Here is a 27746-nt window from a genome sequence, read left to right as displayed (position 1 = left end):
TTTTTTAGTGGGACATTCAAATCACTTTATTTCATTCTCCATTATGCACGACTTTCACCATGGACAAATACAAAAGTAGTTAGACGGTTTGTTACGCAAAGTGTTAACTGCTCGTTTGTGCGTGTGCACAACCAGACATGTGGCTCCACATGGAAAACAAAAATGTATCTTTAATAAAATGCAGGTGTCTTTTTAAATATACTGGTCACAGTGACGACCCGAGGACTGACCACTCTTCTCTCTTCAGGCTGCAAAAGAAAGAATGAAAAGAATTTTAAATTCATAATGACAGTCTACAGTAGCTGTTGGCTTCATTTTGTTTGAGGTTACAAGATTGGCAAATTAAATTTGATAATTTGTCTTTTCTTTTTTCACAGTACTTCTTACCGTTTGATTTCCACAGTGTTGTACAAACTTGAGGGAATGATTCGGACCAATTTAAGACATTATTGCTTTTTGTGGGTCATGTCAAAAACACTGGAGTGATTTTAGCGTGCTTGCGTTAACACGGGTTGTTACCTGCAGCACAAGGGTAGGTGTAATCTGTCTCTGTCTGGTCACCTGAGAGGGAGAAAAAAAGATGAGTAGACTGACGAGGCAAGAGAGAGGCGACATTTGAATCAGGCTTTCGTCATGTTTCCAACATATTTAAAACATCTAGTGTCCTGACTATTAAGTATCGTTGCGGTCCCTGTGGAGGGCTTTATGGTTTGTGTGAGAGTGTCAGAATTACTTGGCTGGTAGTAATCATAGATCTTGACCACGGCTGGCTTCATGTTCTGCACTAGGTGCTCCTGTATCAGAACCAAGCTGTGGTGGATGGGTATGCCCGTCGGTAACTGTAAAAAAAAAAGAAGAAGACAAGGACAGGTGACACAATGAGTTGGGGAAAAAAAATCGGAAAACCCTTATCCCCTGATCCTGGCTGTGAGTTCCTCTCACCTCCCGAATGTACACCAGAACACGATCTTCCTTTTCTTCAACGCGGTCCACCAGCAGGGCACCTCGGAGCTGCGGGGGGGGGAGACGGGGAGACGATGCTCAGTCGTGTCGCTCGTCGACAGCGGATGAAAACAAGTCTACTTCTGTAGAGCCGAACGGGACTCTGACAACTCACCTTCTTCAAAGACTCCGGGTCCGGCACAAAACCGGAAAGCATTTTGATGTCCAGGATCACCATGTTTGTGATCTCCTCTTTTCCAAGATATCTGCAGTAATCAAATGGACAATTGTTACACGCCTTCACACTCGTCCTCACCCCAAATCTCACGCTTTGGCCGGGGCCTTGTTTACAGTTAGGATATGTTTGAGCTAGTTGGATCATTTCCCACGTGTGCGTCCACCACACTAACTTTGTACAGCACACACCGGCACGTACAGAGCCGTACGGCGCTGTAACTCGAATCCCCGCGTCGATTACTTACTGAGACGTCAGCGCGAGGGTGAGTCTGTGAGAATTGCTGTTGCAGCTGGCCTCCGGCCTGACCTGAACACTGAAGGTCGTGACGTCGACGGGGGTCGGGATGTTGTATTGGACAGAAAACTGCGAAAAAGGAAACGAGTAGACAAGGGTTTGGGGAAGAATGCCAAAACAAAGCTGAGATGAAGGTCACGAGAATTTCCCTCAGCTCAAATTGATCAGGTCGTTTTCAAAGGGGTCTCATTTGCTCATGCTGGTTTCAGGTTGTTGTACTGTACTGAGGTATCAAACCTAGATTATGTTTATGTCTGATGAAACCTGATTCCCTGATGCAGGAGGCTCAGCACTCTCACACTACGGCTGCCAATCTGCGAGGGCATGGTCCACTGTGGCGGGCGTATATGAAAGAGAAGCGGTCAGAGCGCCAGCGGTGACTGACCTGCATCGAAGCGCAGGTGGTGCCCTTCACCTCCACGCCGTACGTTCCCGTCACGTCCTGCAGCGTCTCCTCCTGGTAGAGCAGTTTGTTGCTCTGGTTCACTTCGAAATTCAGCGTGCCGCTGGGCGACTTGACGGTCACGGCGCTCGACCCCGCCGGGCTGAACACCAGAGTGGAGTAGAGGGCCAGAGCCTGGAGGGCCACCACTGTGTCCTGCAGCAACACACGCAAAGAGCAAATACTGAGCCACTCTGTCTGTGGCCCCGCGTGACGTGCGGCCGGTGGCGGCGGAATTCGCACGTCGCTTCGCTCGCTCCGGTCACCGTTCAGATGCTGAGCTGACGACGGTGACTGTCTGTCACCAGCGAAGCGCTCCTCTGTCATCACTGATTGAGGGTGGGGTGGAGTTGAGTCAGTAAGGACAGGTCGCTTTGAGAATTTGTGGATTGGAGACCAATTCTGACATCTACTATTCTCCACTAACAGCAGCAGTCCGTATCATATGAGATCTATAGTATGTAACAAACAGAACAGTGAAGGTAAACAAGGTATTCACTTGTATCTGTATCAGGTGTCTCTAAGCGTTGACTTTCATATAGAAATGTATTTGAATTTAAATTTAAGATGTTATACGCGATTAATAGATAATCACTTCTGTTGTCCTCGATACGATACAATCACCGCCATCAGATTTTTGAAGTTACCGGGCAATGTTGCTGTCCTGTGAACACCTGTATGTTTAAATCGTGTGATTTTAAATTTGTTACACTGAAGGGGTTTGATATTCTTTGGCCCGCTGGATTGTTAGAAAAAGATGCAAGGCCGCAAAGATGGAAGCAGATGGAAAAAGCTGGCACATCTGAGGCTGGGCTAGTCGCGCACACAGCCGGACAATTCCAATTGAAGATATGGCGTTCGGCCTGTACCTGTGTGGACGAGAAGCCTCCGTAGTAGTTCTGCTGGGTGGTCAGCCATCTGACGATGCGAGAGGCGTAGCCCAGGTCGGAAGTTGTGGGGGAGGCACTGAGTTTGGCCAGCATCACATAGGAGCTGATCTCCACGGACAGAGAGGCCGACGTGTCTTCTGCCGTCTGAGACCAGTGGAGGAAACCCCCTGAAAAGGACATCGGTGCACAGACACACAGGCACCAGGTGAGCCGCTTTCACAGTCAGTGACGCCAGAGGGTTCTCCTTTCGGAGGAGGAGAGCGCACCTTGTATTTGCCCAACGGTGTCGAGGTGCTGCAGAAGGTGAGCGCGGGTCTCCATGTCTCCTGCCAGGGTGAAGACGTAGGCCAGCAGAGCTGTAGTGTAGGTGTTGCTGAGGTTGCCGGTGGACTCCCTGAGACAGGACAGGCTCTTCTTCACCACAGGATCCTGGAACAGATGAAAAAAGAACATGTTTCTCAAAAAAATTTGACATTAAATCATAAATTATACATTAAGAATAACAACGCCATCACTGAGTCATCACTATATGGTTGCTGTCTTCTATTTATCTATTTATTCTATCCAACCCACAGAACTGAAGAATAAAGAATGATACAGGAAGTAAAACAACTAAATGAAGCCTTCAACACGAACCAAAAGTGCACTTTCTTTGAATGTTGAATTAGTTATATTCTCCTCCCCCGTGCTTTCTGCAATATGGGACGCCGAATGTAAAAACTTCACTCCAGTTTCCAAACTGATATATTTTCAATATTTAGTTAATTTTCTTCACATTTGAGATATACATTGTTAAGATAATGTAAATTATATATTTATATTATGTAAAAAAAACTAAATCAACTAAATGTTAAATCTAAATTGTAATGCAAAATGTGAAACCTAAATATTAAATCTGTGCTGTGGGCATGGCTGTGCGAACATGATTTGCATATATTCTAAATGTTTTTGCTTTATACTCTGCTTTATCATCTAGTTTTTGATAAAAAATTTTGATTTATATTTAAAATTTTGATTTAGATTTAAAATTTAGATTTAGATTTCAATTTTATATTTAATTTAGCATTTATATATAGATTTAACATTTAGATTTAGCGTTTACTTTTTTCTTGTCTTACATATTAACACATTTTTTAATCTCAAACTAGCTAAATGTGAAGAAAATTAACTAAATATTGAAAATATATCAGTTAAAAACTCTACATGTGCAGCCATATATCATTAGGTTATATATTGTGATAGTACACATAATATTTTCTATTGTAAATCAGGATTTTTTTTTAGCATGATAACAGTGCAGCAAGTAGGACGAGTAAAGTTCTAGGTGTTAAAGTCATCATGTGTAAACAGTGTTAGCTGACAGATCATTGGAGTACTTGGGTATTTCTCGTTTTGAGTCATACATACTAACAAAACTATTGTGATAGATAAATTAAAAAACAACAACATTGAATTCTGCATTAAAACAAAGATTAGCAGAGATGTGCCCTGTGCTGAGACAATCACGGAGCTTAACGCTGTTGAAAAAGAAGCCATTCTGTGGGAAGTCAAATACATAGTGTGCGTGACAAAAAGCGTTTCTATGTACTGCGTCTAACATAACCACATATGAATGAACACTCTACTCACGTCAACGGACGCATTCACTTCCAAGAAGGCAGCGGTGATGTAAGCACTGAGGGTCACTTCATCCGACACACCACCCTGTGGAGAGGAACCATCACTCTGATGTTATCATCACTGTACCTACATCACCTCACAAATGTGATGCTGGGAACTGCATAAATCCACATTCAAATGTATTTTTTAACCATTACCTTCATTCTGTTGTTAAAAAGTCGGCCCGACTTTTTGAAACAGCCATTTTCGCGTTGCTCACGATCCAGCCAATGCTTAGACTCTTCGATTTTCGTCGGGTCAATGTAGATGAAAGACTGTGCTTTGGTGAAAGATCTCAACACAAAGGCAGTCAGCCTGAGGACACCAAAACAAAGTCACACGTTCACTGACAGGGCGGAATCAGGGAGCACTCGTTCCGTGCAACGACTCGTGGTAGTCCACATGATACGTACAGTAAGGCATTGTGCTTTTAGGTCATTATCTAGTGAGCGGTTTCGGAGAAGGATTGTTTGCGGCTGATTTTTCGACTGCTCGACTGTGGGGGACCGAGGCGCTAGCCACTTGGCCAAAACCCTCTCAAGGTGTCGGGGAGTGACAAACTGCACTCGCAGAACAGACAGCTCGCGGACCGTGAGGGAATATTCGCTGGATTTTACAAAAAGTGTATTGGATTCAGATCGCTTGCTGTCCCTTTAATTAACAATACGGGTAAACATGATTGCTTTTTTTCCATAGTGTGCAAAGTTTTAGCAGCAGTGTCTTCCAAAGTGCAATCACACCACCTCTTTGCCGCGGTAAGTGCAAAGAGATGGTGTTTTTTCTTGATGCAGACTGCATGCCATGGTGCGACCCAACGACTGCTGCGGAGCGTCAATCTCCATAAAAGGATTCTGTCTAGATCGTTGATCGGTACTACTGTTCTCACCAAGTGTTCCCCGCTCCTGATCCAAATGTGCTGTAGGCACCTTCTCTGTCTTTGTAGTTCAGCTGTCTCTGGTAGCCTGCGAAACAACAGAAACACGGGTGTATCAGGGCTTAATGACACACACACACGTTGTCAGACTTGACAACGGCATATTGCTCGGCACAAGCGAACAGACTCACCACTGGTCAGGAAGTTGGTAGCCTTCTGGACGATGGCCGGGGTCAGCTGCTGCGTGTTTTTCAGGTACTGGAGGATGTAGATGTTTGGGGCCAGGAGCGCCATGTTCTGCTCCCCACATCCATACGGCATCTTCAGCAGCCCATCCAGGTTTTTCAGGGCTCGGCCCAGGATGTCACCTGCACAAAAACAGTGGCGGGATAAATATGGGACGGACATGACTTTTAATTCCGAATGCTTTGGATAAAAGTGTCACGAACACATGTACAACATGTGCACTCGAGCAAAGGGATTTGATCAGTTTTTACCCAGGACTGATACAGAGGCACGGGCCGATCCATTGATCACATTCTTAGGGAGCTGCAGCTCTACTTCCTCTGTCAAAGCCTCTCCTGTACATGGAACAAAAAGAGAACAAAAGAGGGAAAAGAAAGACGTCATCCAGATTGAAGTCACTGCCATTCAATGGATCATGAATGGTGACACTTCTGCCTCGCAATGAGATCAGTGCCAATGAAACGTTGCTCTGTCTTAAAGCATGATCAGTTCTATCATCAAATTGTATTGCTAAAATGTATGAAAATGCATTTGAAGCCCCAGTGTGTAATTTTTGTACTTTTCTGGCGGCATCTGGTGGTTAAGTTGCAAACCGCAACCAACTGAGCAACCATGGCTAATTCCATTTTCCGGTTTCCTGCGGCGCTGGAAATTCAACGCAAATGCGCGGTATTCTGATTCTGGACCGTTTCCTGCAACCGCATTTAATGCTGCCTTCCATTACACCTCGGAACGGTCCGGGTTCCGAGGTGTAATGGAAGGCAGCACAACACGATGTAGCAAACACAGAGGTCGGGTCCCCCTAATGTAAATATATTTAACTCATTCAAAGTTGATGAAGAAACATTGTTTCTTTGTTGCAGGTGATTATACATATATAAACACATAATAAGGGACAATATATTACATTTCTGTGAATACCTTCTTCCAAATATTACACACTGTAGCTTTAAGTCATGAAATTTATAAGACTATGAGCCTTTTTTGATTCCTTTTTTTTTCGACTCCACCCACACTTACAGCATCTGTCTCTCTCTCTCTTTCCACACGACTGCCTGCTCTAAACCAGACTTACCTTTCGGGCAGAGCAGCAGGTTGTGGGTCTTTGTCATCTCGGTTCCTTCAGCCTGAGAGGGAAGGGGCAGGAAATAATGTGAGTTTTCGTCTTGTATTAGTTAGAAGAGAAAAAAAACAATGGCTTTGGGATGAATATCTTTGCTGTCTTGTTTCAAAGACACCAACCTTTACTATCAGGGAACGTGTGACCTTGTCGATGCGGCCTCTGTCCGGCACGCTCACGATCTCATTGTCACACGAAGCGTGGGATGCCACCGCCTCAGCAGTCACAGACACATTCATAACCCCTGAGTAAAAAATGCACAAAGCCCTGCTTGAACTTTGATTGAGAACTTTCTCAGTGGATGTCAGTGATTTCGCAGAGAAGGAAAAGAGTTTTGCTGGGGAAACAGGGACTGCGGTTCCGCCACCCTGGCACCAATTGTGGATGAGAGCTTTAATCCTCACCTAAGGCCGAAGGGGCCATGGTCCAACTGAGGGTCTGTCGCTCGCTGCCACACAAACAGGATGTGTACAGGTCACCAGAGAGGGGGGTGAGGGTGTAATCTGAGGAGGGTTCCGGAGTCACAGTGACCTGTTCAAGAGACACAATGTATTTTTGACCACTGCACATTTGTAAGCTCAAGAACCGCAGAGATACTATCATGGGATTTGTCACTGTCAATTATAGAAAAATATATAAAACTCTGCGAACTTCTTCTTCTCAAATGAAATAAAACAGATATCAAATCACTGGTTAGTTTGAAAACTGACCTACTCAAACATTTGATTTGACATGGCCCAAAAAGAGAGGTTAGGTTAACCAAGGTGCCACATTTAGTTTGATCCAATCAATTACAGGTTTTCGATATACAGAGCCAGGGCCGAGACGAAAACCCAGATTTACAGAACCGACAGCTAGTGGACCACGAGGAAGTATTCGCAGATTTTTTATCAAAACGTGTATTGCTTTAGGTTGCTTACTGCCCTTTTAAGTGTGATTCACATCCGTTATCTTAGAGAGGAATTCTAAATATACATTAAAGGGCATCATCGGAGAGAGGTGGTTCAATGGCTGTATCAGAAAGTAGGGTTCTCGGACGACAGACTTGCATGGTAGACTTAGATGGACTTCAATTTCAGTCCACATGCACCAGACGAGTGCACATTAGAAATAAATTTAGTTGCAGCTGGCTTAATGGTTAATAAATGACCATTAAGATTTTACTAGCAAATTTGCTACATAAAATTTTTTTCTCTGCCGTGATTTATTGTAACAAATCTGTGTAGTGCTATGAACACTACATCTGCCAAACATATCAACAAACTGCCATTGCCATTATGCTATTTTGCATGCTGACATTAGCATTTAGGTCATGTAAAAACGTTCCATTCATCCTTACCATGATGCAGCTGGACATGTAGTTGAAGGTAGTTGCCTTCAGTTCAAAGTGCTCCCCCCGGATGATGGAGTAGGGCAGCGTGAGCTCGAGGAAGAAGGGCTGGAATACGGTGATTTCTTTGCGAGGAGCCAAGCCAAAACCCTGCGGGGACAAACAGAAAGCCTCCGTCTCCCAGGTGGTGATGGTGTCTGGGACAGTGAGGGACACATCCTTTGTTCCAGACGCTCTGGATTGACAGAAACACAAAGACACACGCAAATTTGCTTTTGAATAGGCCAGATCAGGCCTTGTAAAAAACAACGTGCGCTTTAAATGATTAATGTTGAACGTAGAAAGTCAGAAAGAAGACACCGAGGCACATGCTACAAGAGTCCAACGATACACTAAAAAACGAGTCTTTATAAATTTCATGATCATCAAAATCCTCGGTAATAGAAGCTCACCCAACTGCCACCAGGTCCCATATCCAAGTCTCGGGGAAGAAAGTACGGACTGTCTCTATTGGCGCAGCCTCAGAATTGGATGCAAGACCTCCCCCAGCAGGACCAGCTGAACCTGACATTGCCACTACTCGTGTTTCCATTCTGGCTACTTCAGGAGCACTGTCGTATCTAAGACCAATAACTGAAAAGACAAACAATCAAATATTCTACCAATAGGACAGCAGCAACACAATGAAATGTTATATTGCTGGTAGTACAGAATGTAGTATTTAATTATGCAAAAATGTAACCGTAGTTACCATAGTGGCTATATTGGTATTCTCTTCCTTTGAACTTGAGGCATGAAGGCAATCGGATAAACAGGTTTGTTGCCATCTTCAGTCCAACGCTCTAGGTAATTGGAACACATGCAAACCACAGAAGTCGATAAGTGCATCGCATGTACAACAAAAATAACGCTCCGCGTCGTGGCTGTACATGGATTGCTGTGCAAGGAGTACCTGGAAAACGGAATGAGCATCCTCTCTCTCACTTGTGTGTGGCAAAATATATCTTCTTGGTCTCACGTGCAAGCATTCCACTGGATCAGAAACCTCATATGGGATATAAGACACCTTGGTGACGGGCAACAAGTCGTATATCTGCGAAGAAAAACAGGGGTTCAACGCTTTGATGCAAAACTCCTCTTCTTCTCACTGTACTAAGAGCTGAGGATTTGGGTGCATCTTTGGATTTAATGCTCTTTTATCTCGAAAGGCGCATGCCAAGTATGAAACAGCTCCTTCATCCATACGGTGGACTTGTATGCAGAGATACAAACTTTTTTTATTACAGCATGCTTTACAACTGGGCACAGATTAAAAACAGCCGTACACAGTTGTTAACAATTTACAACCGGAAGAGGGCGAGGAAAAATAATGGCGCAAACGATTCCGCGGAGGACACTAAAAAGAGTGCAAGCAAGTATTTGTGGCTGATTCCAGCTCTGACCTGGTTTGCATTCAGAGACTTCCCTGGACTCTTGATGAGTACGCTCTGGTCAACAGCGCTCACGCCACACAGAGAGCCTGGCTGGGCCTTGAGCTGCATGGTGGTCTCATCTCCCGGGACGGGTGAGGATGGGGAAAACTCCAGCGACACCTGGCACACACAGAAAAACACACATTTCACCATCTGGACTTTAGAGGTATAGGTTGTGACTTTATAATATTGACAATGTGACATTTATGTACTCTACTCCCGACTTTTATACATTTTCTAAGGCCCAAAAGAATCTCCCAGCTTGATTTCAACACAGGAGGTCAACTTGTGTATATACACACACACATATATATATATACACACACACATATATATATATATATATATATATATGTGTATATGTATATGTATATATACACACACACATATATATATTTATATGTATATACACATATTACATCACCCCTCCCTGTGGAATATCTTTAAGTTCCAGGTAGAAATAATTCAAGGGATCAAAAAGCGTGGCATTCATAGTTTAGAACATCGGCTGGTGGCTACATATTAACACCCGATAACCTCGGTCGGTGCCTCATATTTTCCGACCTTGTGACTGAAGCATTTCTCCACAGAGAAGTCCACTTTGTGGGCGATCACATTCTCACTGGGGAGGACGGCGTAAGCCACGACCTGGACGCCTGGTGCTATTTCCGGTTGCACGTTCAACTTAAAGGACACCTTGCCTTCCATCACTAAAAAAACACAACACAAGCCCGCTGTTATAGGCAACAAGTATCACAGGCGACAGCAGTTCAGATAGACTTGGCTCAGTTCTCATTTAAAGGATAACACTCATCCATTCTCAGGCCTTGCTCACCTGTTTCATCTTGAACTTCAACCAGCTCAAATCCTTGCATGACAATGGCTCCTCTGGACAAGACCTGGAGGGTTTGAGAGGGAAATGTCACAAAGAGGGCGTTGTCTGTTGTGGGTCTTTAGGTTGCGTCATTTGTTGTGGAATACGTCCATAAGTGTCACTTCATAAAAGTTTGCTGAACAACCGATTATCAACGTGTGGTACATATGTAAGAAAAAAGCTCTTCTAAAACCGATTTAATAAAAGGTCACTTTGGAAGAAAGAATCTACAAACTACAAAAACAATGTTCAGCCACTAAACGGCGTACAATTTGTCAATAATGGCAATGAGCGGAGTGTGTGTTATGTTGTGCTATGCGAGCCAATCAGTGCTTGGTCACGGTCGGACGTATTGCCATGTCACAACATGACCTATGATCATTTATTTTATTACAGTAAAACATTCGGTGGGTACAGTTTTACCTCTCAACAGGTAAAAGGGCAATTGGCGGTGCTATACCTGTCGTGATCTCACAGAACCGTATGAACGACGTCGTTTGGTCTGATTGTTTTTTTTTTTATATGGTTGCGTTGGTTATTTTGCATTTTGATGAGCTATTTTTGTTATCCCCTAGTTCTTCTGTTGCCTTCGAGGACTTTAAGTCTGTGTTTGGTTCCATTCAATTCACGTGCCCCTTGGGTGCTGCATTGCCAACGCTGCCTCCTTCTTTTAAGTCAAATGAAGACATTTTGAAATAGGTTTTGCATGTCCGTGTCTCTGTGGAAGAGGAGGCAGTGACCCACCACCACTCACCAGGTACATGAGGGTCGCAGAGCCCTGTTTCTCTCCAACTACTGTGTATTTGATGGAGATCTCCACTTCCGTGTCACAGGCCAGTGGCTTATCCTTCTTCTGCACCTCCAGAGCGCTGACTGGTTTGGTGTCAGGAGAAGAAAGTTGGGCCATGAACACTGTATGATGGCCGGTCTCGTGATACGGAGTCCTGTAACCGGAGTAGCCCAGTTCTGGTGTAGTGCTTACCTGTTTTGTAGAAAAGAAACATTGCAAAAATGAGCTCATGGTGATTGAGGCGGACGAAAAACTCACTTTTGTTTCCACAGGAGAGGTCAACGTGGAGGTATAGAAACGGCAAAGGCGTCCTGCTTTCGGGCTGTGTTGCCTTCCACGTGACAGGCCAATTTTTACGCGGCCGACTGCGGCGCCACTTCGTTACTTACGAATATGTTGATGTCCCCCGTGATGTTGATCGTGTTAAATGAGAACGCGGCGACGCCGTCGCTGTCGGTGGTGAGATTCCGCAGCCGCCGTGACGACCACCTTTCCCCCTCGAACAGGTAGACGGGCATGTCCCGAATGGGTGTGTCGTTGAAGTGGACCGCCTTCACCTGTTCAAAGCACAACATTGTGTCACTGAGGATGCACATTGCCTTGGTTTGCACTACCGACTGAAGGACAGCCTGGAAGTTGACGACGACTTACTTTTCCCTCCACATTTGATCCGCTGTCATAAATCTTGGGTGTGTCAAAGAACGACAGCTTTCCGATCATGTAGGAAATCTGCTGTCTCTTCCCTTGCGGGTGTGAAATACCTGTGCGGGAGGCCTCATTGTTATAACAAGGTTTGTGCCACATGTTTTGAATGGGGGATGCTGGATATTTCCAATACGGTCTCTATTTTTGAACACAATTAGAGTAGCACTTGCCTGTCCCTTCCTCTTCCACTTCGGCACTCAGGTCCAGGTAATCTTGCAGTATCTTCTGGTCGAGTTTTGTGAAATTTGACATCATGATGCTGAAAGTGGCGCAGCCTCTCTTGTCCGTCTAAAAAGAACAAATGAAATAAGATTAGAGGAAAGGGAAATAAAAATGTGTACACGCAATTCAAACTCTAAGCTGGTGACAGCGCGTCGTGCCGTGCACTGCTCGGACCGTTTCCCTACATTAGAGTTCTCGTGAACTGCATTCCACAGGGTGGCGTGTACGATTAGCCCTTGCAGAGAGAACGTCAGGGGCGCCACGGCAACCAGCCAGCCCCCATTAGGTAATATCACATCATAGCAAACAATGTAACCGCCCTGGCGAGCACTTGGATTTAAATTTTTAGTGCGCACACGTTTCCAAAGGAGGGCATGCCCCCCTCTTCAAATACGGCTGTTATCGTCACAACACAAACATCGACCACAGAACAATTCCAAGGCAGTGGACTAAAACGAAAGGGGAGACACGAGCGATCGTTTTTATAACAGTGCACGTGGATATTGAGAGCAGCTTCTGATCCGAGCCTCAAAAGCCCGTGTTAAAAAACGGATCCGTCCAACTACTGTTTCCAATCGTCTAATACCCAACGATATCATTGGTCTAGTTGTACCTACAGATTTCGGTTGAAATACCAACTGTACCTTTTTTGTCTCCTCGTAGCATGGGGCTACTATGTCGGGAATGCCGTCTGGATTCAGAGGGGTAAAGATGATGGGGGAGGCATAATAGCGACTCAGGGGTCGGCACATCTTAACTTTAGCGCTGCCCGGCACGGGATGTCCATACGTGTACCTAATCAGATGGGGGGGGGGGGGAGAAAGTGTTGCTGTAAAAGGAGCCAGATTGAGGGTGAAATGTGTCATTTGTCCAAAATAGATTTGACTTACTTTGCACATATTTCTGCTTCGATTTCCTCCTGCTGGATACTTACTACATCCAGTGTAGTTATTTTTACGTCGAATTTGGGCAAAACTGTGGACAAAGTTAGGTTGTAACACATTTTTGCCTCGTTGCAAGTGGACGGCAAAGGGAAGTTGAAAAACAGAGAACTAGGAGTAACTTACCATATTTCTCCACCTGGAAATTGTGATATATTTTCATCTCGCCAACGGTCACGATGACTTGGTATGTTCCTTCGCGGGCCTCAGAGTTCAAGGAGTAGGACAGCTGCAATATGCTGCCATCCGATGTCTGGTTCAGCCACTGTGCAACCCGGTTATCGTCAGCATCCTGTCAGATGGAATAGATGGGAAGGGAATAAGGGTTCACACGGAAAAATACAGCGGTGACCATGCTGCTCATCGTTTTCTTTTCTCCTCTATCAAGATTACAGAAGGAACCTGGGCCATACATTACCATTCCGTTTTAAGATGTTTCTTGATGAGTCAGTAGGATTATTATTATTTTAAGTTGAGGAAGGTTGATGCCTTCACTAATTAATTTAATTTATTTAAATTAAATATCACTGTCATTTGTAAAGATGAAAATGAAATGAAATAGTGAAGCATTTATCGATGCATTGTTGTGCAAGTTATTCACATGTAAACCTTCTTGCCTCAGTACAGCCACATTTGAGAGGTTGGTACCACAATATTCTTCAAGTTGAAATGATAGTCAGGTTTTTTTTTTATTAAACCTTGAAATATTAACATCACACATTTTGTTTGCCTGTACACTAAAATTGACACTGCACCCAGTTTAAAAGGCACTTTATATTTCACATGCTGAATTAATGAAGGGTTCAGTGCAATATCGCCAGTGTACAATGTGTTAAAGTGTGAATATGTCAAAGTGTGGATATTGTTAGTCTTACCTCAAGTTCGATTATGTTGTACTGCAAGAGAAAGAAAAACAGAAAGGATGAGAGCTTTGTCGAAAGGACAAGTTGGTTCATAATGTTCTCATCATACAGTGTTCTAATGAGTATGGGTTAGAAATCAATAACATAACAGCAATGAGCAGCTGATGTATTACCGGTATCTAATGCAGTTATTTAGTCCCACACAGTCAATGTCGAACTTCAACTCCTGTATTAATGTTATTAAAAAATATGCAACACATATTAACATAAGAAAATCTTTTCCATGGAGTATGCTCTTATATTCCTGCTTAATAATTTAATAAAGTTTCATAGTTATCCCTCTTAAACTTTATTTTCTTCTAAAAAAAAATGTTACCAAACGAGAAACTAGTGTTAGGGGTCTACAGGTCTGTAGACTTAGCAAATAGAGCCCCTGGTTGTATCATTGACCCTTATCTGACCGAGGAGGGACACTGGTTAAAAAGTAAACCCATGTCAATCACTTCATTACATAACCCCTCAGCTCGCCAAAAATAAAACCCACACCACTATCACACAGTGTCACTGACACTGTAAGTGGAGTCCGAAAGACAGAACAGACAGTACAAACGCTCACCAGCCGATCTGCAGGTCTCAACTTGGTGTCAAGTGTGACGACTCTGAAATGCACTGAGAAAAGTGAGAGAGATTACACGAGGCTTGCTCATCCACGGCGGTGTTAAACATCCCAACAGGCCACTAGTGCGGATATCTCTTCCCTCTGCACCGAAATGACACCGTTATTGTCAACGACAGGTTAGAATAAGAAATCATTTACTGGTTTTTTTGGGGCTGTTGTTAGGGATTTGACATGATTCCCTCGGGCATGTCGTTCTGTGATTCTCTTGTGAAGCAGCCAGCTCATTAGTGCATCGACCGAGCTTGATTTGATATGAAAATACATGATTGAGTTCATAACAATATCAGTAGGCAAAATGCATGGAGAGAGGAAAGATGCTCAAGACATTCTGTACGTTTTCTCTAGTTTGTTAGCTTCAGTAAATCAATGCAATCTCACAATCCGCATTGAATATATTGGTTATTTTTAGCATTTGAGAAACTACAGCTCCCCAGAAATTAAAGAACAAGCACAGCGGTGTGTCTCACTTAATCCCATAGACTGTATATAAATATGCACGCAGTTTGGAAAATGAAGCCAACGCAGAGGTGCCTGGAGCCTGTATTCTCCGGAATCACCAGCAGAGGGCGACTCTCTGGTTGCAAAATGATGTCAGTTTGTATAGAAGTCAATGAGAACATGACTCCACTTCTCACTTGATTTAGAATGTCAGTAAAACATATTCCTGCGGAGTCAGACCCACCCCCAAATCTAGGTGCGGTTTCAAAATCACCAAAATGCAAAACGCGAGACTTCGAAATACTGGAAATCATATTAAGACATAAGACCATATTAAGACACTGTGGTAATGAGTTTTCTGTCCCATGTATCTTCAATTGTTTGTAAAGGGGACAGCAGTCTATTAATGGTATATATAAGCATACTATGTACAAAATCATAGATCATTCGCTCAAATGTACCTGTTTGTCCAGGGAGGTAGATTGGTTTATCTGTTTGGATGAATGTCAGTGGTTGATAGACTCTGGCCATGACTTTTCTGACTTCTTTTGAGGAAAATGTGTCACCTTTCACCTCCACCTCGAACGTGTACACCTTTTCATTCTGCACTATAGGAACCTGTGGGAAAAATATATTTTATAGGCCCAGAGAGAATAAATTCGTAATGAAAAATTACAAAATTAAACATGTATATTAACAATTTACAAGTCCCCCCCAAAAATGTATATTGAAATGCAAGTGTGACATTGAATCACAGCCATTCGTCAGGAGCTGACCTGAAACTGAAGGCATTCATGGAACTCTTCAGAGGTTGTTTTTTTCAGAAGGGTGGTGGTGTTCTGTTCTTCGGACGACAGAGTGATGGTCATGTCCAGAGTCTCGTTAGGCTGCAGGAGACTCACGCAGAATTTGGTTTCAGCTCCAGCTTCAAGAAGAGAGGGGATGGCTACCATGTACTGCCTACAGACCCGGAAGACACAAACATAGACCATCTGACATGGAGGAAAGTCCAACCCAAGCTCAAAACGACTTGAGACAAAAACTAGTGTGACAAAAACTAAACACACACACACACGCAAAAACAAACCATCCGATTATTATCAGCATTATCATTGCAGACACCCCAGGTAAACTTACGGTCCTGCCAGCACTCGGCCGACACACATCCAGCTCAAGAGAACACACAGTGTCCATGTCCACACCCGAATCCCAGGAAGACCCATGACTGACTAGGATGATCCTCAGAGTCAGCGCCTGTTAAATAGCCCCTGATACAGAACCCCCCCCCACACATACACACACAAACACACCCACACACACACCCACACACACACAATGACATCTCCATGTAGTCAATCATTTATAGACTTCATATTATTTAATATTGTGTGCCAGGCAATTATTGTTACGTTTAACAGTGAAATTGGGCAAATTTCAAAACGTCAAATGTGTCATTTCTTATTTAAAGAAGTAAAACAAAGGCTCTGCAGGACTACCATATAACTACCGACAAAATCAAAACTAAATCACTCATGAAATTGATTCTTTGATTGCTTAATTCCGTTTGTACAGTTTGCATTTGCTATGGAATGGATTTATAATAAGACAATAAAGCTTCTAACTGGATGTTGGTATTCTAAAGCTATCTAATTATATTGTGAGTGTGTTCAAATTGTACAGCTTCTCATTGTCAGAGATGCTGTTGTATCAACTAGAATATTGCGCTATTTTTAAGCTGTTTTGGTTTTTTTGCACATTGTCCCTCCATGGTGACAACGCCGTGATGAAAGTGTAGTCGGTTACTGTTTTCCTAAATCAGTCGGAGGTATCATTGTTACAGTGAGTTGAGTTCTGCAACATTGCCCTTTACCCAGCGTGGGATGTGTTGATTTTGTCCTGCAAACATCGCTTAACCTGATTACTAAGGCCAAAGTAAACTTTTTTTTCCCAGTAAGTAAACCTTTGTGGCCTGATAAAGTCCCCGAACTTTGCTGATGGCTTACAATACGAGAAAAAAGTGTGCTCCATGTTGAAAAAATCAAAACTCTTTGTACTTTATTAAGTTTATTAACTTGCAGCCACTTTTTGTGTTATTCTTTTGCAATTATAAAAAGAAAAATGTCTCATGCTTTTTCAGGCTGCCTGCATTTGTCCACGACTCTCCAAGGCGTCAGTATCACCCAGCTACAGATGGATTTAATTTGAAGGTCAGCAGCGAACCACATTGCTGACAGATTCTTCCAGTAACTTTTCAGGTGTTTTTGTTTTTTTTTTAAATCAATATCCTCCCACCTGAGTGTCGCAAGTGTGGCCACTGATCTGATTAAGCAAATAGTTGTTTTTCTTCACCCCTGCTCTCTTGTGGCACATACACTGATGTGGTTTCTTCGGTTGGAACATGCAGTTAATCATTGCAAAAAAAGAAGGAGTGCGCAAGCACAGCATCTTCATTTCAGTAAAAAACAGACGGTCAAGACCGAAAAAAAGCTCTTCACTCGACTATTCACTCTTCAAGAGCTGAAGATTGAATGCGGAGGTTTTGTTTGGAGTTTTTTTTCCGCGAGATTGGCCACTGCAGCTGGACTCTGAGAGGGCGAATGTGTCGACGTCGGAGGAGAAGAGAAGCTCATATATTGTCTTGAGGACTCGTTAGAACAGACTTTGCATGGGTTACCAGATGTGCCAGTTTGGGACGTGTGTTCAGAAGGAGCATATCGGGATGGACTGGGTGGTAAATGCCACGTAGCAGTGATGCAGGTCAGGCGGGGGTGACCCATTGTCCGCTCCTGAAACATGTTGCAGGGTGAGAATCTACAACCAGTTGCTCCCGTTTCAACGCCCTTTTCGGAGGTGGACCCTCGACACAAGGCAGGTTGTCTCTGTGGATTCATGTTGCTGATGCCAGATTCTCACTCTCACCATCTGCAGCCTCAGCTGAAATGTCAAATCCATCGGATCAGGCTTCCTTTATGCAGTCTTCAACTGTCTGTTAATGTAGAACTGTTGGCATTTAAATAGCAAAGATGCAAGTGACCCCCTTTAAAGGCCACCGACATTACACCATGACAAGCACTTGCAGAAAGAAAAAGGGGAAGAGACTTGCACACGAACAAAAAGCGGAGCTGTCTGTTAATACTGTTAATCCATGAAAACATATATAAGTAAAATATTAGTCCACACAATGTAATTCCCATAATAACAGATCCAGTGGTGGACAATTACATTTACTTAAGCACTGTACTTACCTACAGTTTTTGAGTATTTGTACTTTACTTGAGTATTGGGGGGTTTTTCGGAAACTTTTTTAATTTGACTCCACCGCATTTCTATGAAGGCCCTCGTTACGTTTGCGTTGAAGTCAGCGGAGGATTTGCTTTCTTCACAAATTGCAAAACCCCATAAACGGTGCTCATGCAGTTCCGCGCGTGTCCTGATTTTCTAAGTCGTCAGCAGGTGGTTGTGGGGTCGCTATGCAATCGTTTCAGTTAAGCAATGGCCACGACAGCCGTTGGAGACAACGCGTCCCCACCGAATCATCCATGTCCGCACCTTAGCCCTATGTCTGAAATTGCTCAGGCCGAGGAGGACTCTTGCCGTTTTTAAATGTTTGCTGTGTTCAGCGCCAGGAGGGGAGAACAGTAGAGGAAGGGCAGAAGAGGAGAGGAGGAGGTGAGAGAGGATGGGAGATTCATTTTGCACTTTTGGACTTGACTTGGTTGTGAAGTCATGCGATTTTTAATAAGACTTTCTGTCGAACGTAATGAAGCTACAGGTGTCGTGTAGCTGTAACGTTAAAGTGGAGTGTTTTTGCTTTTTTTCCATTTACTTGTATTTCTATAAGAGTTGCAGGACATTCAACAACCCTCTAATCCTTCAGGTTCTATAAGCAAATCATGCATTTAGTGGCTTGTTTTAGTCATTAGGTTCTTTGAATGTACTGTGACAGTATACAATGTGTTGAGATGAAAAAAAAAGTACTTTGAATAGCTAAGTACATTTAAAAGCATGTACTCCTGTACTCTAACTCAAGTGATAATTTGACTCAGCAACTTTCACCTTAATTGGAGTAACATTTGACCAGGAGTATCTTTACTTTTACTCAAGTAATGGAGTTGTGTACTTTGTCCACCACTGAACAGATCACACAGTACCTCCAAGAGTGTGTACACTGTAAAAAGTCAGCAGCCGCTCCCAGAAACATACTGATGGTCATGGTTGAAATGGAATAATTGATGGAGTGGATGCTCATTCAGGGACACGGAAACCGTGGGTGTCTTAAGCAGAAGCATTCATTATAAGAGCTCAATGTGGAGGAGACTTCCTGTTCGCTCCACAGATCCACAGGTTCACAGTGTTCGGCCCATCCCCGGTCCCTGTAGTGTATTTAGCTTTGAGTAATGTCGTCATCTCCCCGCGACCGTGACACCTCGAGGCAGAGACTTCACCTGCTCACTGATTGTTCGGCTTGCCACAGATAAGACGGCCTTGCTTGGTGCCTGAGAAGACTCATCTTCAGAGTTTCTCAGGGGAGGATAGGCGAACATTCCACGACAATGGTCATACTGAGGTTTTTATTCAGTGTTTTCGGACTTCTTTGAGCTCTGTTATATGTCTTGTGGCTCTCACAGATCAGGTCAGATCAGTTTTGACAAACAAGCCATCGCTGAGACTTTTGAGAGGTACAATGGAAAGCCAGTGTAACCGGTTCTCCCGCTGCTGTTTAAAACAAAGGAGCTCCTGAACAGGCTCATGAGTTTGACGGAAACATGACAGCAATGTTCAAAAACACTGTCACAGTTAGTGACATGCGTGGCTCCAGACACAGATGGAACTCAAGCTTTCTTTTAGAGCAATATTTTTTTATTTGTCTGATACATTCCTGTCATAAATATCTCCAGATGATCTATTTTTTTGACATGTCTGTTTATTTGGGTTGTTTGTTTTTGTCTTTATTGTCTGAGGAGGTACAGCATCTTTTCGTCACAGTCTGGCATCCCTATCCATCCCTCAAGGCGGGGCTGTTTAATCATTTCTCTCCGGTGGGGGATCCAGGAAATGAAAACATAATCTATCCCATATCCATTAGTCCTAATGTACTAAAGACTAGAACACACTCAACTTCCATTTACGTGGTTGAGAAACACACAAAGGACGACACAATGAGATAATTGCTATGTGGACGCTGTGAATCAGACTAAAAGCTCAGTTGTCAGATTGAAATGAAGACGTAGTTTGTTGGATCTGACAAATTGGTTAATACGCAGCAACAAAATCAGAGGAGATCTGCAAAGAAAGAAACAGATTCGGACGCAACATTGGGTGAGAGGCGGGGTACACCCTGGACAGGTCGCCACAGGGCCACATACACACACAAACAACCATTCACTCTCACATTCACACCTACGGTCAATTTAGAGTCTTCAATTAACCTAACCCCATTCTGCATGTCTTTGGACTGTGGAGAACCCGGGGAGAACCCACGCATACATGTGGAGAACATGCAAACTCCACACAGAAAGGCCCTGTTCGGTTTGAACCGGAATTCGAACCCAGAACGTTCTTGCTGTGAGGCGAAAGTGCTAACCACTACACCACCGTGCAGCCCCATTGACGATCAATGGAAGGAAATTTGTATTAAAATATATAATAGTTCTATAAAGGTTAGACATAGACTTATACAATTCAAGATTGTACATAGACTCCACTACACCAGACAAGTGCAAACACAGGTACGCTGGCCCATCAGCTGTGGTTTTGCCCCAGGCCCCGCCCTTTCCTGTCGCTTATACCTGATTATATATCAAAGGCTTATAGTAAGAGATAAGAGAACAAGATCCCTTACATGCGGTTGACATATAGAGCAATATTTATTATTTTAAAATGTAAAATTGTTTCTTTTATTATTATTATCACTGTATTCTTTTTTTTCTATTTGCTGTTTGTTGCTCTAGACTTTGCTTTAATCCTCATGCTCAGTTGTATCTGGGCATATAGAATTACCTTGCCTCTATGTTTTACGCTGAGTGCCTCCGCTGTAATGTATGCACTGCCTGTCCTTGATAAACTCAATTAACAGATTCAATATATATGTACTGAGCAAGTTTGAATCATTCCTTCATGTCCACTAGTACTTGTGGAAACAGCTGATCAATCAGGTAAGTTAAATGTTCAATGGGCTACAGAGCTTATCTAGAAAATGTTTTCATCTACCGTTGAGAGCATTTACTGTTTTTTTTTTTTGCAATTGCATTTTCTTTCCCATCACTCTTTTCTAATGTGATATCTACCACATGGCATCCAGATCCCAGCGACAGTGTTTGAGCGAAAGTTATAGCTTAAATGACAGTAAAGATGCAAAAATTGAAAGCACCAGAAATCGGCCAAAAGAACTGGGTGCCGTCTGTACTGTACAGAACAGAGGCACTTTAAGACCACCTTCCGCCCGACCCTCCCACCCAGCACCACTCCGGCTGCCTCCCTCGCCATGCCCTGCCCAGGCTCATTACACGGAATCCATGATTTCTGTCCTCAGCCACTGCGAGGCACAGACGAGAAAAGAGCAACAAGCGGGTCAACGGTAAGACGTTGTCTTAGCATGCTGTACATGAAGGGAGACCTGTCGGAGCACAGGAAGTGGTGTTGGCTGTTAAATTGAGTAGAAAGTTTAAACTGCTCTTTTTGCTGCTTGACAGTGAGGGATCAAGCATGATATCAAGCATGCCGTGTGTATTAGTATAGATTGTCCTGACCTTATGTGCACTTTATTCTCAGCTCATAAATGTGTTACTTGTGTCGCGATGACAAGATTCGCGACATCTGCATCAATTGTGGGTAATTGCAAAGTGCAACAGGTCGCCCGCGAATAGATGATGCCATCGTGATATCTTCTCCCCTCAGTAATGCTTTCTTTTCAGTTGTCTCAGTCGGATCAGGAAAATGCACATCTCATTGTCTCTTCTCGTCTTATTCTTCATGGGTAAGCACAGTGATTGCATTTCAAAAGAATATGAAAATGAAGAATTGTAATGATCTATTTGGGGCGTGTCTTCATATATCATGTGTGACGGTAACGCTGCATGCGATGTGAGCAGCTGTGGGCAGCTGTGTTTCTGGCTTTCAGACCCAGGAGGACACTACCAGCATTTTAGTGGTTTCCTGCTGCTTCTGCAACAAGCTGATCAATCTGCAGAACCTGCCTTCATTAATCAGATTCGAGAGGTTGGATTGTATCACTGCTTGCCCATGGCCTTCGTGCACTCTTGTTGTTGCTCGGTGATTGGCTGAAGCCAAAATTGTAATCGGATTTTCCTAAACATGACACCGTCCTCTTAAGTAGCACATACGAATTGATGATAATGACAGTGGTGATGACATTGCATGTGAATGGAAAACTGGAGCAGAATAAATGGACGTGAAAAGAAATGAATGTCGTGATCTGCCACTGCGCAAAAAAGAAACTGTGTTTCATCCTGTTTCCCTGTTTTACATTTATCATTTGTCATCCATTTCACTTGCTCTGCCAGACTCGGTCTGGATCTCCTCCATTGGGAAGGAATTTGCCTCCAGCTCAAAGCTTGCTGGTCCAATCACAAACGATTATCTGATAATGGGCGGGGTTTATACCACGGCGCGGAGGGAAGTGACTTTTGCAAACAACCAAGATGGCTGCCGCTGTTGAACGAGCATTAGACTAAAAGTACCCGATTTCTCCCACAAAAGCGACAACACTGAAGTCATCAAAGTCCAGCAGTTATACTGAACACACGAGATTTTCGTACGAAAATGGTGCAAAAAAAAGATAATAAAGATATATGAATAAAAAACTTTTAAGTAAATAAGTCTAGGGTTCATCTGGAAATTCTGGATATATTTATTATGACATGGTTCATGCAAACAGTGTATCATCTGATTGCAGGTTCAACTGCCAAAAAGCAAGGGGATTTTGGCATTTTTACCGCCTGCGTCACCAAGAATGGGAGCCTCAGGTTCGAGCATCCAGTCCACTCCTTCACGAAAAGCACACCCTTGTCACATTCATTCGAAAATGCATTTGCTGTAGATTTTGGCATTAAATGAAGTATGGCATTCAAAAAAGGGTTAACCGTAACATTTTCATCCGCCGTAGGTTGAACTGCCACTACGCATACTGTCAGAGCTCTCCATCGTTCGACTGTGAGTTCAAGACATCGGACGGGGTCGTGATGGCCAAGGCGTCTGACGAGATGTGCAAGTTTATCCTCCCGGACCAGGGTCGGCTGGCCGCCAATGAGGCCGTGAGCTACAACTGCACCCTGACCCGAAGGAAGAGGAACGAAGAGAAGCAAATCACCATAGACCGCAGCGTACGCAAAGGGAAACGTTAGTATTGTCTTTCACTTGTAAAATGTATCGCATGACCCTATGACAGGTATTAAATGTCACGGTGTCGCGGTCCCTGGGTGCCCAGCAGCTTATTATTGCCCCTGGGCTACCTGGCAGGTAAATCAAGTTTTCAAGTTTTACCAGTTTTCCAAGTGGCAGAGATCAGTCAAAATTGAAACGGTAGTATTCGACTCCATTTTCGTGCTGCACCTCCTGCAGTCCTCAACATACTGTTTTTTTTTAAATTTATGAACTCAGGTTCAAGTATAACCTAAGAAATATAAAAAGGAAGTGATGAAACCCGGTGATAGTTGCCTCCGCCAAAGAGTTTATGATTTGGCCCCCGTCCGTCGGTTTGTCGGTTTGTTTGTTTGACTGTCAGCAGGATAATGCAAAAAAAAAACTATTGGGCACATTCCATTGAAATTCCACATTCCATCCAAAGAACCCCTTAATTTTTTTCCGTGGACCCTGACAGAGAGGCGGATTTTATCATTTTCTTTAACATTGTGAAATACTGTGTTTTTTCCCCCCACCTATTTGCCAGGGAATAATTCATGGATCTCGATGAAAAACATCAGGCACATGTTCTGATATCTATGAGTGTGTGCAAGTCGGCGCTGCTTGAATGGATTAAAGGAGACTGTTGGGCCGTGGTGGAGGTATGCGATCTACCGAGTGCAATTCCAGACTGATAGTTAAAAGATTTGTGAAGCCATTGCCTCAGCTCTAATGAATGACTTTGGATTAGTGTTTTGTGGGGCGGCAGGCTCCACAGATACACATGCAGATATGCACAAACACTGAAAAAGTGATTTTTGCATATACCGCCTTAAAAATGTTGAAAAGATGATCTAAAGTTGACTGATTAGTTCAAAGTTATCTCGTGTGTGAAAATGTAAACGCAACTGAGGTCATGTCCACTGGACTTGGGTGAATTGGTTCAATGAACTCGGGCTATTCGGTTGAATCGATGAACCCTCGAAGTGCCGCTGACAATCGGTCCGATTTTCTTCCCTTTTCCTATCTCTCTTAATTTGACATCAAGAACTTGCAGCCGCGGATTGTTGCTCTTTCCCGACAAATGCCCCGTGATCAGTGGTCTAATATGAAACCCTTCTACATTGTGTCGCGTTGAGGACAAAAGGCTCCTTGTGAGACGTTTTCCCGTGCAGACCAGGCGGCGACCCACTGACGTCACCCGTTGAATCAAGTGAGAAGTGGAGTAACTTTAGGCTAGAAACTGACTTTCTTTTTGCAACCAGCGGAGTCGCCCTCCGCTGGCCATTCCAGAGCATACAGGCTTTCAGGCACATCAGCATTGGCTCCATTTTCCCGGACCTGGTGACTGCTTCCATTTTGATGTACAGTCTATGTCGCAGACATTTGGGACAGGAAGTCAGTGCGGCGTCTGAGGCCGCACTCTGTGGACTGGACTCGTGTTAGGAGTGAATAGACGCGGCACAATGACTGATACTGAGCCTCAGTCTCGCTCTGTCTCTCCTCAGAAGCCATCAGGCCCTGCTGACTCCTGCACCGGGATCCGGCCGCAGCGTGACCTGTGCTGACACTGTACCCGCGGAGGCTCCTTGTTGGACCCACACAGACACACAGCATGAGGCGCTGACCAACAGAAATCTGTGTCATATTTGCACGTCGTCTTCTGTACTCAGAAGATTTTTTCTATGTGGTTTGCGTGACGTCATGTTCTTGTGTTGGCACTTTAACAGCCTTGTAGTTGTCTTGTGCAGCATGAATCAAGTACCAATAAAATAGTCACTGGCTCCTGCTGCTTCTTTAATATAGGAACAGGACAAGTCTGTGGGGAGCAAGGCAGGAACTACTGGCAAAGGAGAAATCAGTGATGCTCTACACCTTTTTTCTCCCCCATGTGAATATGAGGTGCCAGCAGCGAACAGAGCACTGCTGGGAAACAAAAGTCAACCTGGTTGAACCTTGTTGTTATTGAGTAAAAGATGGTTGCAGGCAGCAGATGTGTTCTTTGTATGTACATGTTCTCCAGTTTGTCTCTCTGTTGCTTGTCCAATGTGTTCGGGCTTTTGTCGTGACTATATTTTCGATTCCTTCGTTCTCTCCGCTGGTAAAACAAGTGGAGACGCCATGGATGACGGCACCCTTAGTATTCGCCCCCTACAGCCTATTCCGAGGGCCGGTCTGAGTGGACACATCGTGGACTCTGCCTCAGTCACACTGTAACTGCCCTTGGGGCTGAAATCGCAAGCGTTGAGTCCAAACTGATGCTTCATTCATTTATTTTTCTTTGCGCTGTCAGGCACCATTGTGAAACTACAAAGCGATACAAGCCGACAATGAAACACACAGTACCACACAGTGAATCCGTAAACAAAACAATTCAGAAAGCTATTCAAATCTCAAACATGGAGTTAATATAAACAGCGGGCCAAATACATCATTATAATAAATCAACTAAACCTTTCCTTCATTTCCTTACACATGGAATAATGCCCCAAAAAATGGATGCATCTTAAATAACAAAATAATAAGGATAAATACTTTCCTGCCAACTGGTATGAAACACAGGACGGCAAATGTTTGTATGGGTTTTCAAGTGGACAGTTCAATATGCGCGTCCCATAACAAGCAATGCGCTCTCACCTCGTACCGCTTCACCGAGGCTGTTACAACAGGCAGATGTTTGACGAATTCATGATGCATTGTCCTTCAAACTTTTGTCGCCGTTCACTCTCCCGTGTTCACACCCTGCATCGACTCCTGTATCTGGCGCCAAGAGGAGGGCTCGCTATCTGGACCGGATCTCCTGGTCGTCATGGCACCGGGAGGGAGGGAGGGGGGGGGGATGTATGCCCCCTGGTGTGCGGTACAGGCAACTGCCAGGGTACAAGTCATCATAATCACTATCAACACCACCTCTCAGGACACACAAATACACACACACACACACGCACACACACACACACACACACACACACACACACACACACACACTCACTCGTGTTCATAAAGGTTTATTCTCTGTGACACAGTCGCACTGGTTTAGCTCAGCGGTTACTTCGTTCAACTTTCTCCTGCAGAAACATGTTCACCATCCTCTCCGGGGGATCGAACCGCGGGCGCTGTCCAGTGTTTTCTTTCCCATTTGTACAACATCTAAGGTGTGCAATATATAATAATACAAATATTATGTATGTATTAATTACGCATAATAAATTGTTCAAGAAACTTTTGGGAACTTTCAAGAATAACTTCATCCTTTTTTCGACTCATTTATTTTGCAGCTGCGACTCAAACACAGACCTAGATTACAGTCTTGGATGGTTCATAATAAAGTGCATGCGTTGGTCACTTGCATGACGTCATGACAGCGGACAGTGTTTATCATGACGTCAGCTCGTGACTGACAGTTCAGGGGCAGTTTGTCTGTCTTTTGTAATTAAAAGTGTTTCGGGGCTGAGCTAGAATTTGGAGCCAAAATGGAGAAGACCAGACTCCATGAAAGTTTGAACATATGTTATAGTCTTTCAGAGGATGGAGGGTGGTGGTGTTGAGCAGTTGGGTGGAGGAGCAGGAGCAAGGCAGCGTGAGCTCGGCAATGGTTTGGTGAGTGAGTTCCACGACTGCCTGTTTATACCTGGACTCTGCCTCACTCACTCACTCGTGTTCATAAAGGTTTATTCTCTGTGAGACAGTCGCACTGGTTTAGCTCAGCGGTTACTTCGTTCAACTTTCTCCTGCAGAAACATGATCACCATCCTCTCCGGGGGATCGAACCACGGGCGCTGTCCAGTGTTTTCTTTCATTCTGTTCGATCCTCTCACACACTGCACACTTTGAGGTGACGTGTCGCACTGTGACCAGCAACACACGGAACACTGACGTCAGTGAAACGGATCTCTGACAGAACATAAGACTCGTGTTGAGTCTGTTGCTGCTCGTTTCTTTGTGTTCGCTCCGAGGTTTTATTAAAGTCATACAGTTTCACCTGAGTGTCAAAGTGATTATTGTGATGAATTTCTTACAATAAAGTTGTCAAACTCCAACTTGATCATCCGCCTCCACAGTGAACCCTCTCGGCTCAGGTGTAGACCCTGTAATGGGACCTGCGTCGAGTTAACGACGTTTACGTCTTCCGGTTGTAATTCTCGTGTCAAAATAAAACCATACTATCCTGGTGTGTACTGTGTTTATGCAGACTTGAAACCCCATTACATGCAGACTATGATTTAAACGGGGAACTGGTTATAAAGTTGATGCTGAGTATGTACAACATATGAAATTGTAGGATACTCTCGGTCCCTGTAAATGTCTACAGCACGGCTAACAACGTTGTCACCCCTCACTACTGAGATTTGTGAAGCTGCTGTCC

General features: G+C 43.9%; 2 protein-coding genes across 3 annotated transcripts; one reads left to right on the top strand and one right to left on the bottom strand.

The window, feature by feature from the left end:
* LOC118299598 (alpha-2-macroglobulin) lies at positions 1-26036 on the bottom strand. Of its 2 annotated transcripts, XM_035623437.2 has the most exons (37): positions 26018-26036; positions 16157-16287; positions 15796-15979; positions 15481-15637; positions 14519-14571; positions 13915-13935; positions 13166-13331; positions 12989-13073; positions 12743-12893; positions 12047-12164; positions 11823-11932; positions 11561-11728; positions 11136-11363; positions 10343-10406; positions 10072-10217; positions 9478-9627; positions 8988-9128; positions 8787-8877; positions 8488-8668; positions 8045-8270; positions 7110-7236; positions 6828-6949; positions 6661-6712; positions 5837-5920; positions 5531-5707; positions 5352-5427; positions 4624-4780; positions 4436-4510; positions 3073-3235; positions 2786-2973; positions 1860-2072; positions 1425-1543; positions 1118-1208; positions 943-1011; positions 734-839; positions 520-561; positions 1-248 (listed from the first exon to the last, which is right to left on the bottom strand). In XM_035623437.2, the coding sequence occupies exons 2-37, from the start codon at positions 16240-16242 to the stop codon at positions 244-246; spliced, it is 4392 nt and encodes a 1463-aa protein (XP_035479330.2). In that variant the 5' UTR covers positions 16243-16287; positions 26018-26036; the 3' UTR covers positions 1-243. The 2 variants fall into 2 exon arrangements, with proteins under 2 accessions (XP_035479330.2, XP_035479331.2); XM_035623438.2 differs by lacking the exons at positions 12989-13073; positions 13166-13331; positions 13915-13935; ... (3 more) ...; positions 16157-16287; positions 26018-26036 and having other exon boundaries at positions 12047-12166; positions 12744-12877.
* LOC118299599 lies at positions 20518-25165 on the top strand. Its single transcript, XM_035623439.2, has 5 exons — positions 20518-21596; positions 21934-21995; positions 22935-23004; positions 23145-23377; positions 24889-25165. Exons 1-5 carry the CDS (start codon positions 21310-21312, stop codon positions 24906-24908), a joined length of 672 nt encoding a protein of 223 aa, XP_035479332.1. The 5' UTR covers positions 20518-21309; the 3' UTR covers positions 24909-25165.
* Positions 26037-27746: the final 1710 nt, after the last annotated feature.

This window comes from Scophthalmus maximus, chromosome 11 (genome assembly GCF_022379125.1).
Source record: "Scophthalmus maximus strain ysfricsl-2021 chromosome 11, ASM2237912v1, whole genome shotgun sequence".
NCBI lineage: Eukaryota > Metazoa > Chordata > Actinopteri > Pleuronectiformes > Scophthalmidae > Scophthalmus > Scophthalmus maximus.
The sequence above is the reverse complement of the archived record's forward strand: the minus strand, read 5'-3'. Positions and strand labels throughout refer to the sequence as shown.